Consider the following 14103-nt stretch of genomic DNA (forward strand, 5'->3'; position numbering starts at 1 on the left):
AGCCTTATCTGACCCTAGAAGTGCAGGTGATGTTCGGAGAAAGAGGGAGGAGTTGAGCTAGCATCCGTGTGAGAACTCGCATATCTCCTCAAAGGTCTTTGACATCTTTTGGTACCAGGGAAGTAAGATATGGGATTGAAATGTCAACAGTCCAATGGAAGTCCTGGTTGCCATGGGCATGGTGTCAAAGTGAGACGTATGAGACCCAAATGACCTGGGCACTCTGGGACACCGCAAGGTAATTTCAGAGGAGTCGATATCCGCATGAAGCCACGCACCCCATGACCTGTAACTTTTCTTGATGCAAGTGGAAGAGTGTTGTGGCATTTTATGAGTCTTTGTGTGCCGTGTATATAATCTTTCTTCTAACATGCCTCCTGGTAGCCTTTTCGAACTAGCCGTTCTGCTGAACAACTGGTTAGCCGGGCTGTCCTATTGCAATAGTTTGAATAAACCAGGTCCCTGCAGGATGCTGAGATTGCTCTCATTCTCTTGGTTCTGAGTTTTTGTTTCAAGTATTTCCTCCCCTGGGTCATGAACCGGTGATGTAGAAGCAAATTTTGATCACATGAGCAATTCACATACTTAATACTTTCCTTTCTTCTGTGAGAAGCTTAAGTCAAGGATTCCCTTTCTGCTGTCCTCTGTTCATTCACAATGGGTGTACGCCAAGAGGAAAGAATTGTAACCATGAGAAAGCAGAGTTCTTGGTTCATCCTACGCCAAAGGGAGCAAGAGAAGGAAAAGTTTGTTTGCTTTAGGGTCCTCCAGGGTATCCCTTCAAAGATGGAAGGAAGAAGATGAAGGGAAGAGCGAAGGGCAGAAATGCATTTAAGAGCGAATAGAATCTCATTGCATTGTTTCAATATGATGTTGCATCCCAGGTACAAAGTTTCCATCCTCATTTCCGTTGCTGATTGTTAGGCGGGAGAAGAAAGGTTATATAGTGACATCTAAAGGATACTAGATAAATAAAGCTTATTTGATATACATCGGAAGTTCGGTTTTTTAGAGTCTTCGAAGTTGAACGTTTCAGTTTTCAAATGCCGAAAACCTGGAAGTAATTGCTTCTGTTTTTGAACGCGCCTTGGACGTTGAACAGCTTCCGCTGCGTGTTTTTCCATTTTTTCATTTGCGCCTGAGTTTTCGAATGTCTAACGGATTTTAGTTCTACATAGTGATACAAATAGTTATACAGTGGTACCTCAGGTCACATACGCTTTAGGTTACAGACTCCGCTAACCCAGAAATAGTACCTCGGGTTAAGAACTTTGCTTCAGGATGAGAACAGAAATCATGCTCCGGCGGCGTGGCAGCAGCAGGAAGTCCCATTAGTTAAAGTGGTGCTTCAGGTTAAGAACAGACCTCCAGAACGAATTAAGTACTTAACCCAAGGTACCACTGTATGTAAGTTTATCTAGAGCTTCCACATATCACAAGAAGGGTTTTCTTTATTTGGGAAAATAGGAAATATTAAAAGGAAAATGCTTTACAGTGGTGCCTTGGGTTACAAACACCTCAGGTTGCAAACACTTCAGGTTACAGACTCCGCTAACACGGAGGTAGTACCTCAGGTTAAGTACTTTACCTCAGGATGAAAACAGAAATCGCACGGCATCAGCAGGAGACCCCATTAGCTAAAGTGGTACCTCAGGTTAGGAACGGACCTCCAGAACGAATTAAGTTCGTAACCAGAGGTACCACTGTATTAGGAAGAAAAAAGAAGAGAGTAACGCCGAAGGAAATGGGGTCGGGAAGAGGCAGGTGCGGTTTTAAGGCAGTGTTTGGCCTCAGAGTTCAGGTCTCGGTCCTTTCAAGGTGCTGTGGGCATCAAAATGAGAGCCAGGCTGGTGGCGAGGAAAAGGCCCGCCAGGAGGATGTCCTTGCAGGACCTTTCGTGCTCCTCCTGCTCCTGTTTCCAAGGGAGGGAGCAGCTCAGACGCCAGTCCAGGGGGTCCCCCAAATAAGGCACCCCTGGGTGCAGGCCAGGCCCGGGGCTCCGGCTTTGCAGAGGGAGAGAGGGGGGAGCTGGGGGCGCCCGGCTCGCCAAGGGTTAAAAGGAACGGAGCTGCATTCCTAGAGAGGACAGGAAATAAGGGGGGGTGATGCGGTCCTCCCGAGCAGAAGCCCATCCCACTTTCCCAGCTTCCTCCCTGCAAGAGGGAAAGGTGGCTTTCGTCTCCGCTGCAGTTTCCCTTCAGGGACCTGGTGAGTTTCCTCTCTTTTCTGCCTTAGGGTGCATTGGGGAGAAGTGGGGAGGGTCCATGGGGAGCCTGCTCAGCTCCTGCAGGGGGATCCCCAAGCCAGGGATAAGAGGTTCTGCCCCCCCCCTTCCTCTCTGCAAAACCAGGGAGGCTGCAAGTAGCAGGAAGTCTGCAAGTCTCTTCTTCCTTTGCATCAAGACGCCGCATGCTCCTTTGGTGAGGGGGGGGGGGGGCTTGAGTCAGGAAGAAAAGGGGATGCAATGGAATCCCGATGGGATTGAGGAAACAGTCACGTTCATTAACGCAGGTGACAGCCAGATGGACACATTTGGAGGTAGAAATAGATGAAGTCCTTCCATGTTGCAGTGTGCACATAACAACAACAACAACAACAACAACAACAACAATGATATATTTGTACCCCGCCCATCTGGCTGGATCTACCCAGCCCCTCTGGGCGGCTTCCAACAAAGATTTGTTGTTGTTGTTTAGTCGTTCAGTCGTGTCCGACTCTTCGTGACCCCATGGACCAGAGCACGCCAGGCACTCCTGTCTTCCACTGCCACCCGCAGTTTGGTCAGATTCATGTTTGTAGCTTCGAGAACACTGTCTAACCATCTCGTCCTCTGTCGTCCCCTTCTCCTTGTGCCCTCCATCTTTCCCAACATCAGGGTCTTTTCCAGTGAGTCTTCTCTTCTCATGAGGTGGCCAAAGTATTGGAGCCTCAGCTTCACGATCTGTCCTTCCAGTGAGCACTCAGGGCTGATTTCCTTAAGAATGAATGCATTTGATCTTCTTGCAGTCCATGGGACTCTCAAGAGTTTCCTCCAGCACCATAATTCAAAAGCGTCAATTCTTCGGCGATCAGCCTTCTTTATGGTCCAGCTCTCACTTCCATACATCACTACTGGGAAAACCATAGCTTTTACTATACGGACCTTTGTTGATGTCTCTACTTTTTAAAATGCTGTCTAGGTTTGTCATTGCTTTCCTTCCAAGAAGCAGGCGTCTCTTAATTTCGTGACTGCTGTCACCATCTGCAGTGATCATGGAGCCCAAGAAAGTAAAATCTCTCACTGCCTCCATTTCTTCCCCTTCTATTTGCCAGGAGGTGATGGGACCAGTGGCCATGATCTTCGTTTTTTTGATGTTGAGCTTCAGACCATATTTTGCACTCTCCTCTTTCACCCTCAATAAAAGGTTTTTTAATTCCTCCTCACTTTCTGCCATCAAGGTTGTGTCATCTGCATATCTGAGGTTGTTGATATTTCTTCCAGCAATCTTAATTCCGGCTAGGGATTCATCCAGCCCAGCCTTTCGCATGATTAATTCTGCATATAAGTTAAATAAGCAGGGAGACAAAATACAGCCTTGTCGTACTCCTTTCCCAATTTTGAACCAATCAGTTGTTCCATATCCAGTTCTAACTGTAGCTTCTTGTCCCACATAGAGATTTCTCAGGAGACAGATGAGGTGATCAGGCACTCCCATTTCTTTAAGAACTTGCCATAGTTTGCTGTGGTCGACACAGTCAAAGGCTTTTGCATAGTCAATGAAGCAGAAGTAGATGTCTTTCTGGAACTCTCTAGCTTTCTCCATAATCCAGCGCATGTTTGCAATTTGGTCTCTGGTTCCTCTGCCCCTTCGAAATGCAGCTTGCACTTCTGGGAGTTCTCGGTCCACATACTGCTTGAGCCTTCCTTGAAGAATTTTAAGCATAACCTTGCTAGCGTGTGAAATGAGTGCAATTGTGTGGTAGTTGGAGCATTCTTTAGCACTGCCCTTCTTTGGGATTGGGATGTAGACTGACCTTCTCCAATCCTCTGGCCACTGCTGAGTTTTCCAAACTTGCTGGCATATTGAGTGTAGCACCTTAACAGCATCATCTTTAAAAATTTTAAATAGTTCAGCTGGAATACCATCACTTCCACTGGCCTTGTTATTTGTAATGCTTTCTAATGCCCATTTGACTTCACTCTCCAGGATGTCTGGCTCAAGGTCAGCAACCTGGGGTGTACGAGGCATCCATATCTTTCTGGTATAATTCCTCTGTGTATTCTTGCCACCTCTTCTTGATGTCTTCTGCTTCTGTTAGGTCCTTACCACTTTTGTCTTTTATTATGGTAATCTTTGAACGAAATGTTCCTTTCATATCTCCAATTTTCTTGAACAGGTCTCTGGTTCTTCCCATTCTGTTGTTTTCCTCTATTTCTTTGCATTGCTCATTTAAGAAGGCCTTCTTGTCTCTCCTTGCTATTTTTTGGAATTCTGCATTCAATTTCCTGTATCTTTCTCGATCTCCCTCGCATTTTGCTTGCCTTCTCTCCCCCGCTATTTGTAAGGCCTCATTGGACAGCCACTTTGCTTTCTTGCATTTCCTTTTCATTGGGATGGTTTTCGTTGCTGCCTCCTATATAATGTTTTGAGCCTCCATCCATAGTTCTTCAGGCACTCTGTCCAGCAAATCTAAATCCTTAAACCTGTTCCTCACTTCCACTGTGTATTCATAAGGGATTTGGTTTAGATTGTATCTTACCGGCCCAGTGGTTTTTCCTACTTTCTTCAGTTTAAGCTTGAATTTTGCTATAAGAATGATGATGATCTGAGCCACAGTCAGCTCCAGGTCTTGTTTTTGCTGACTGTATAGAGCTTCTCCATCTTTGGCTGCAGAGAATATAATCAATCTGATTTCGATGCTGCCCATCTGGTGATGTCCATGTGTAGAGTCGTCTCTTGTGTTGCTGGAAAAGAGTGTTTGTGATGACCAGCTTGTTCTCTTGACAGAACTCTATTAGCCTTTGCCCTGCTTTGTTTTGAATTCCAAGACCAAATTTGCCAGTTGTTCCTTTTATCTCTTGATTCCCTACTTTAGCGTTCCAATCCCCTATAATGAGAAGAACATCCTTCTTTGGTGTCACTTCTATGAGGTGTTGTAAGTCTTCATAGAATTGGTCAATTTCAGTTTCTTCAGCACCAGTAGTTGGTGCATAAACTTGGATTACTGTGATGTTAAAAGGTCTGCCTTGGATTCGTATCGAGATCATTCTATCATTTTTGAGATTGCATCCCAGTACAGCTTTCACCACTGTTTTGTTGACTATGAGGGCCACTCCATTTCTTTTGCGGGTTTCTTGCCCACAGTAGTAGATATGATGGTCATCCGAACTGAATTCGCCCATTCCCGTCCATTTTAGTTCACTGATGCCCAGAATGTCAATATTTATTCTTGCCATCTCATTTTTGACCACATCCAACTTACCCAGCTTCATGGTTCTTACATTCCAGGTTCCTTTGCAATATTTTTCTTTACAGCATTGGACTTTCCTTTCGCTTCCATGCATATCCGCAACTGAGCGTCCTTTCGGCTTTGGCCCAGCCGCTACATCAGCTCTGGATCTACTTGTACTTGTCCTCCGCTCTTCCCCAGTAGCATGTTGGACGCCTTCCGACCTGAGGGGCTCATCTTCCAGCGTCATAACTTTTATATGCCTGTTGTCTTTGTCCATGGAGTTTTCTTGGCAAGGATACTGGAGTGGCTTGCCGATTCCTGCTCCAGGTGGATCACATTTGGTCAAAACTCTCCACTATGACCTGTTCATCTTGGGTGCCCTGCTTGGCATAGTTCATAGCTTCTCTGAGTTCTTCAAGCCCCTTCGCCACGGCAAGGCAGTGATCCATGAAGGGGCCAACAAAGATTAAAAATACATAAAAATGTCACACATTAAAAACTTCCCTGAGCAGGGCTGCCTTCAGATGTCTTCTAAATGTCAGGTAGCTGTTTATCTCTTTGACATCTGGTGGGAGGGCATTCAACAGGGCGGGCGCCACTACTGAGAAGGCCCTCTGCCTGGTTCCCTGTAGCTTTGCCACTCGTAGTGAGGGAACCACCAGAAGGCCCTCAGAGCTGGACTTCAGCATCCGGGCAGAACGATGGGGGTGGAGACGCTCCTTCAGGTATACTGACCCATGGAACTTCCTCCCACAGGAGGAAGGGATGGCCACCAAACCAGATGGCTTTAGAAGAGAATGAGGCCAATTCAGGGAGGAGCAGAGGGCTAGCGATGGCTCCTGGCCCCACAGTTGGAGGCAGCCATGCTTCTGAATGCCAGCTGCTGGGAAGTGCATGGGGAGAGAGTTATCCCTGGGCTCCAGCCTTGCTGGTGGGCTTCCCAGAAGATACCCCAGGTTGGCAGCTGAGAGAACAGGAGGCTGGATTGTCTTCACCCAAAAGGAAAGCAGAGCCCAACCTGGTGACAACAGAATAAAGGATGCAAGGAGGGAGCTGCATGGACTGGGTGGGCACAGAGGAATGGTGAGGAGACCAGCTGGGGAACCCGCAAGGGAAGGCGGCTCTGGGCCAGGGGAGGGGTTTGGGGGCAATGATGAGTGGTCAGAGGGAGAAGCCTGGGAGGAGGAGCTTTCTGAAGCGGAAGGGGTAACGGGGCTTAGTGAGCGAGGGGAATCTGTGGCAGAGAGCAATCTAGATGCAGAGGCAGCAGATTAGGATGAGGGAGGCCAAGACTTAGGGATGATTCCAGCCCTGCCCACAAGTTATTTGGCCCCACCCACTTGGCTCTCGGGTTGACCAGGTGAAGCTCTGGTCCTCAGATGGGCGGCCAGGTAAAGATCTGGCCCTCAGAATAAAGAAAGAGGGACCCACCCCAGGAGTCTGGAGAATGTGGGAGATTGCAAGTGCTGCAACATGAGGCAGAAGCAGGAAAGAAATGTGCCCTGACATTTGGGGGTGGGAGGGACCCCCACTATTGCCCTGGGTCCCAGTTACACTCAGTACAGATGACTCACTCATCCATTCTTCCTTCCTTCCTTCTTCCTTCCTTCCTTCCTCCCTTTAATTTTTAAGGAAAGCTCAGTCTGAGTTGTGGTGCAGTCCAGCCCTGGTTCTTAGCAAGACTGATCCACACTTGCCCAGGGAACATTTCTATTCACCTGACTGTGTATCAGTTCTATATCGGAAAAATATGTTTGCTTTTTAGGATTTGCTAAAACCTCTCATTAGGACAGGCAGAACTTGGCAGAAGACGTAGGGACTTCTTTCGATTTCCTGGAGGTGTCCTGAGAACAGAGATGGATGAGCAAGACTCAGCTGGGCCTGAAGCAGCAAGACTTCATTCCATCCAAACTCTTAGCCATGGAGGAATCTGGGGAAAGTCTGCCCAGAGGATCCTGGGTGAGGAGGACACCCTCCGCTCAGAGGTGCAGAGCCAGCAGCTCAGGCGGCTTTGCTACCAGGAGGCCAAAGGACCCCGAGAGGTTTGCAACCGACTCTACCACCTTTGCCATCAGTGGCTGAAACCAGAAAGGCACACGAAAGCTGAGATGCTGGACCTGGTGATCTTGGAGCAGTTCCTGGCTGTCCTTCCACCAGAGATGGAGAGCTGGGTGAGGGAATGTGGAGCAGAGACCAGTTCCCAGGCGGTGGCCCTAGCTGAAGGTTTCCTCCTGAGTCAGGCAGAGCAGCAGGTGAGAGAGACTTTCCTCTGGATAATTTCATGGGGCTCCAAACTTGAGGGAGAGTATCCCCCAATCCTCTACTAATTTTGTCATCCTTTTTTTGGAAAGCATCCGAGGAATGATATCTGATACCCCTAATCTAATTATTTTGAATGCTTGTTGCTCTTGCAGGGGAAGGATCAGTTTCCAGAAATGGGTCTGGATTCCTCTGAGGCAGAGAGATCTCCGTTGGACTCCAGAGTAAGGCCACTGGGTAAGGAGGGAGGAGTTTTTTCTCCCCATTTTATCACATTATGTTGTCTTTGAAACTAATTTGTGAGTTTTTTACATCTTTTTTGGAGAAGACACATGAATCCCAGAGCCCATAGAAAGGGAGATGTATTTTAGCACAACTAATATGTGAAATGGTTACTAACATCCACATTAACGTGGCTACTGTTACTTTATTGAAGGCCCACCTGTAGCTTTCCTTCTGAGTGAAGCATGCACTTACCTTTTCTCTTGTAGGAGACCGAACAATGCCAGCAAGACCTGTTTGTCCATCTTTTCTTGGTGGCGAAGGGGAAGCTGCCCCTGTGGAAGCAGAGCAGGTAGGAGGAAGGAGCCATGTGGGGAAAGAGGATGTCATGGACGGGTTGGACACAGAGGAAAGGTGGGAGGAACCGCCTAGGAAAGAAGGGCTGAATGCTAAAATAGGCTTCTAAGCAGTTTACACACCACACCAAACAGTGGCCAGGATTCACCCCATCAGTTGCGCAATGGGGTTTCCCCCCTTTCATCCCCCTGTCATTCCCCTCCGTGCACCTTGATGTTGTCTAAGAGGACAACCTTTTTCCTTTTCTTTTAGGGTCCAGTGTGCTTTGAAGATGTAGCTGTGCATTTCACAGACGAGGAGTGGGCGTTGCTGGATCCTGACCAGAGGGCTCTGCACAAGGAAGTCATGGAGGAGAATCGTGGGATCTTGGACTCTCTTGGTAAGGCTTCCTCTTGGATCATCCTATCTCCTTTGAAATTCAAGAGATATTTCTCCTTTGAAATTCAAGAGACATTTCTCCTTTGAAATTCAAGAGATGGGTGGAGTCTCGGATTTTTCGATGGGGCTCAACAGCAGCACCCACAGCCCCTGGGATTCTAACACTCCCACAGAAAACATTGGATGGAAGAGTATTGGCTGCTTACCCTGTGAATATTCTTCCTCCAGTTCTGCCTTTTTAAAGCATGAAACCCAGCCAGATGGGCAGGTTATAAATAATACAATTATTACAATTATTATCATTATCATCATTATCATCATCCTAATGCCTACCCCCCTCCAAGATGGCTCCCCTTTTGCTCTTGAAGGGCTGGCCTGTCTGCAGCCCCACAGCCTCCCATCAGGGCCCCTTCTCCAGGGGCAGCAGCACAGGAAGGGCCTCAGGAAAGCAGCCATGACTCCAGGAGGGCTGGGAACCATCTGGCCAGATGCAGAGGAGGAGGAGAAGGAAGGCTGACCCCTCTCCTTCCCCTCATAGGGCCAGGGCTGCCAGAGGCGCAGGGTGCTGAGCAGGGGGAAAGGAGCTCAGCTGAAGAGCCTCTGGGGGAGATAAGATACCCCTCCGTATTTTTCCTAGGCTCCTCTAAACTGCACAAGGCCTTCTTAAATGTAGGCTTCTAAGGGATTCAGGAAGTTCAAGTAGCTTCTGTCAGGTTTTTTGTTTCTGTTCTTGCTTCTTTCTGTCCTGGGTTGACTAAAGAGATGAGTGACATTGGAGATGACACAGATCCCATGATTGGGCCAAACAAAATCCATCCCATAAAATAACCAGGCTTTTTGAATCTCAGGCAGTGAACCCTGTAGGAAGACCTCACATCTAAGTCCCTTCAGTACTTCCGGGGTCACAAGCATTACCGTATTTTTCGCCCTATAGCATGCACCGTCCCATAAGGCGCACCTAGTTTTTTTGGGAGGAAATAAAGGCACGGGGCTGGTGCGCACCGACCCCTCTCGCTTTCCAGGCTTCAGCGAAAGCCTGCATTCGCCCCATAGGACGCACACACGTTTCCCCTTCATTTTTGGAGGGGAAAAAGTGTGTCCTATGGGGTGAAAAATACGGTAAGTAGCACTGCTCCATAATTGGGGGCTCCATTGCTTCCTGAGACTCCAATCCATTTCTCTCTCAGTTGCAGGTGGTGATGAATTGGAGCTGAAGAACGAGGGAGACCACGACAAAAGCCACACAGTGGGGAAGTCCTATCCATATTCAGAGTGCAGAGAGACCTTCAGTCAGAGCTCCCATTCCACTTCAAATCAAAGAAATCCCCTTGAGAAGAAACACTATCAGTGCTTGGAATGTGGAAAGAGCTTCAGTCACAGAAACAAGTTCACTGTCCATCAGAGAATTCATACAGGGGAGAAACCCTATCAGTGCCAAGAGTGTGGAAAGAGCTTCAGTCAAAAGGGCAGTTTAACTACCCATCAGAGAATTCATAAAGGGGAGAAACCTTATCACTGTTTGGAATGTGGAAAAAGCTTCAGTCAACAAGGCCAGCTTACTGTACATCAAAGAATTCATACAGGGGAGAAACCTTATCAGTGCTTGGAATGTGGAAAAAGCTTCACTTGGAAAATGAGTCTCGTTTCCCATCAAATAATTCATACTGGAGATAAACCCTATCACTGCTTGGAATGTGGAAAGAGATTCAGAATAAAAAGCCATCTCACTGTCCATCAGAGAAGTCATACAGGGGAGAAACCTTATCAGTGCTTGGAATGTGGAAAGAGATTCAGAATAAAAAGCCAGATTGCTGTCCATCAGAGAATTCATACAGGGGAGAAACCTTATCAGTGCTTGCAATGTGGCAAGAGCTTCAGTCAGAGCAGCCAGCTCACTTCCCATCACAGAATTCATTCCGGGGCGAAACCATATCAGTGCTTGCAATGTGGCAAGAATTTCACTTGGAAAATAAGTTTCACTGCCCATCAAAGAATTCATACTGGAAATAAACCCTATGACTGTTTGGAATGTGGAAAAAGCTTCCGTCACCAAGGCCATCTTACTGTACATCAAAGAATTCATACGGGGGAGAAACCTTATCACTGCTTGGAATGTGGAAAAAGCTTCAGTCAACAAGGCCAACTTACTTTACATCATAGAATCCATACAGGAGAGAAACCCTATCAGTGCTTGGAATGTGGAAAGAGCTTCAGTCAGAGCAGCCAACTCACTTCCCATCAGAGAATTCATTCCAGTGCGAAACCATATCAGTGTTTAGACTGTGGAAAGAGCTTCACTTGGAAAAAAAATTTCATTTCCCATCAAAGAATTCATACTGGAGATAAACCCTATCATTGCTTGGAATGTGGAAAAAGCTTCAGTCACCAAGGCCAGCTTGTTGTACATCAAAGAATTCATACAGGGGAAAAACCTTATCAGTGCTTGGAATGTGGAAAGAGATTCAGAATAAAAAGGCAACTCACTGTCCATCAGAGAAGTCATACAGGCGAGAAACCCTATCATTGCAAAGAGTGTGGCAAGAGATTCAGTTGTAGAAGCTACTTTACTGTCCATCAGAGAATTCATACAGGGGAGAAACCTCATCACTGCTTGGAATGTGGAAAGAAATTCAGAATAAAAAGCCATCTCACTGTCCACCAGAGACGTCATACAGGGGAGAAACCCTATCAGTGCTTGGAATGTGGCAAGAGCTTCGTTCGAAGTGGCCACCTCATGGACCATCAAACAATTCATACAGGAGAGACACCCCATCAGTGCAAAGAGTGTGGCAAGAGATTCAGTAGCAGAAGCCAGTTTACTGTCCATCAGAGAAGTCATACAGGGGAGAAACCTCATCAGTGCTTGGAATGTGGCAAGAGCTTCGTTCGAAGAGGCCACCTCATGGCCCATCAGACAATTCATACAGGAGAGACACCCCATCAGTGCTTGGAATGTGGCAAGGCCTTCAGAAGAAAGGGCAGCTTAACTTCCCATCAGAGAATTCATAAAGGGGAAAAACCTTATCAGTGCTTGGAATGTGGAAAGAGCTTCAGGGAGAGAAACAAGCTCACTGTCCATCAGAGAATTCATACAGGGGAGAAACCCTATCAGTGCCAAGAGTGTGGAAAGAGCTTCAGTCAAAAGGGCAGTTTAACTTCCCATCAGAGAATTCATACAGGGGAGAAACCTTATCACTGCTTGGAATGTGGAAAGAAATTCATTGTGAAGGCCAAACTCACGATCCATCAAAGAATTCACAGCGAGGTGAAACTATTTCAGTGCCAATAATGTGGAAAGAGCTTCAGTCACAAAGGCCAGCTCACCTTCCCATCAAAGAACTCACATTGAGGGCAAATTATAGTAGTGGCTGTATACAGAATTAATTTCAGGAGACTTTTGTTTGTATGAGGTGTGGATTGTAGCTGGGTTCTTTGCCCCATCTGGTGCCCCATAGCTATTTCTACTACATACTCAGAACTGTGATTTGCAAGTTCTTGGCCAAGGTGTTTAAGGTTCTTCACACCTTCTCTTGGCTCTCTCTTGAAGAGCAGGTGACAGCAAAGGTTGCAAGGTTTTTAGCTGGGAGAATTAGAGGCACTATCTGACTATTGACTCAAAACCCTACAATGTATTTTATATAACGGACTTTTAATTTTTATTCTTTGTATATTGTATTTTTTTTTATTGGTATGGCCGGGGGCTGATGCAAATAAAGATTCATTCATGCATTGAATATTTTCTTCATGTCATGCCTGGGGTGAGGGATAAGAGTGATTTGGTGACACTGATGAGGTTGCTGTCCACGCTGAACTTTCCTAGGAAGGACTTGGTGTAAAAATTGTGATAGTTGATTGAATATGAGATATTATAGATTTTGATTCTGTCCGAAGTGTCCTAATACTTACTGCATTTAGCCTTTTCAATAGAATGTATTAGGCATGATTTTTGTATGCCAGCTTCTTATAATCCTCATGCCACCCTCCTGCACTGTGTGAAGCTGTGATGTGTACATTGCCTGCCGCTTCCAGCCTTATCTGAGCCTAGAAGGGCAGGTGATGTTTTGAGAAAGAGGGAGGAGTTGAGCTAGCATCCGTGTGAGAACTCACATATCTCCTCAAAGGTCTTTGACATCTTTTGGTACCAGGGAAGTAAGATATGGGATTGAAATGTCAACAGTGCCTTGGAAGTCCTGGTTGCCATGGACATGGTGTCAAAGTGAGACATTTGAGACCCAAATGACCTGGGCACTCTGGGACACCGCAAGGTAATTTCAGAGGAGTCGATATCCGCATGAAGCCACGCACCCCATGACCTGTAACTTTTCTTGATGCAAGTGGAAGAGTGTTGTGGCATTTTATGAGTCTTTGTGTGCTGTGTATATAATCTTTCTTCTAACATGCCTCCTGGCAGCCTTTTCGAACTAGCCGTTCTGCTGAACAACTGGTTAGCCGGGCTGTCCTATTGCAATAGTTTGAATAAACCAGGTCCCTGCAGGATGCCGAGATTGCTCTCATTCTCTTGGTTCTGAGTTTTTGTTTCAAGTATTTCCTCCCCTGGGTCATGAACCGGTGATGTAGAAGCAAATTTTGATCACATGAGCAATTCACATACTTCATATTTTCCTTTCTTCTGTGAGAAACTTAAGTCAAGGGTTCCCTTTCTGCTGTCCTCCGATCATTCACAATGGGCGTATGCCAAGAGGAAAGAATTGTATCCATGAGGAAGCAGAGTTCTTGGTTCATCCTACGCCAAAGGGAGCAAGAGAAGGAAAAGTTTGTTTGCTTTAGGGTCCTCCAGGGTATGCCTTCAAAGACGGAAGGAAGAAGATGAAGGGAAGAGCGAAGGGCAGAAATGCATTTAAGAGGGAATAGAATCTCATTGCATTGTTTCAATTAAGTGTTGCATCCCCGGTACAAAGTTTCCATCCACATTTTCGTTGCTAATTGTGAGGCGGGAGAAGAAAGGTAGTGACATCTAAAGGATGCTAGACAAATAAAGCTTATTTGATATACAGCGGAACTTCAGTTTTTTAGCATCTTTGAACCTGAATGTTTCGGTTTTCGAATGCCGAAAATCTGGAAGTAATTGCTTCTGTTTCCAAACGTCCCTTGGACATTGAACATCTTCCGCTACATGTTTTTCCATTTTTTCTTTTGCGCCTGAGTTTTCAAATGTCTTCCGAAATGCACTGTAGTTCTACAAGGTGATACCAATAGTTATATGTAAGTTTACCTAGAACTTCCACATATCACAAGAAGGGTTGTCTTTATTTGTGAAAATAGGAAATATTAAAAGGAAAATGCCTTGCTGTGGTACCTCAGGTTACAAACACCTCAGGTTACAAACACTTCAGGTTACAGACTGCACTAACCTGGATGTAATACCTCGGGTTAAGAATTTTACCTCAGGATGAAAACAGAAATCGCATGGCGGCAGCGGGAGGCCCCATTAGC

The 14103-nt window shown here is 46.3% G+C and overlaps 1 protein-coding gene and 1 long non-coding RNA gene across 8 annotated transcripts in view; one reads left to right on the forward strand and one right to left on the reverse strand.

The window, feature by feature from the left end:
* Nucleotides 1–13558, forward strand: part of LOC310684217 (uncharacterized protein) — a 43505-nt gene extending 29947 nt beyond the window's left edge. Inside the window, exons 1-6 of one of the 7 annotated variants that reach the window (XM_083454893.1) lie at nucleotides 1618–2208; nucleotides 7066–7685; nucleotides 7848–7929; nucleotides 8187–8266; nucleotides 8524–8650; nucleotides 9837–13558. In XM_083454893.1, the coding sequence (XP_083311019.1) occupies nucleotides 7290–7685; nucleotides 7848–7929; nucleotides 8187–8266; nucleotides 8524–8650; nucleotides 9837–11938 (2787 nt within the window). In that variant the 5' untranslated portion in view covers nucleotides 1618–2208; nucleotides 7066–7289 and the 3' untranslated portion in view covers nucleotides 11939–13558. Of the gene's footprint in view, nucleotides 1–1617; nucleotides 2209–6016; nucleotides 6500–7065; nucleotides 7686–7847; nucleotides 7930–8183; nucleotides 8267–8523; nucleotides 8651–9836 lie in introns of those variants that run through there. The other 6 variants (XM_083454890.1, XM_083454894.1, XM_083454892.1 and 3 more) reach the window with 6 other exon arrangements.
* The window catches only part of LOC310684888, a 239051-nt gene that overhangs the window by 60393 nt on the left and 164555 nt on the right, over nucleotides 1–14103 (reverse strand). The gene's annotated exons all lie outside the window — the stretch shown is intronic.

The sequence above is a fragment of the Podarcis tiliguerta genome (genome assembly GCF_965153285.1).
Source record: "Podarcis tiliguerta genome assembly, chromosome: 8".
Lineage (NCBI taxonomy): Eukaryota > Metazoa > Chordata > Lepidosauria > Squamata > Lacertidae > Podarcis > Podarcis tiliguerta.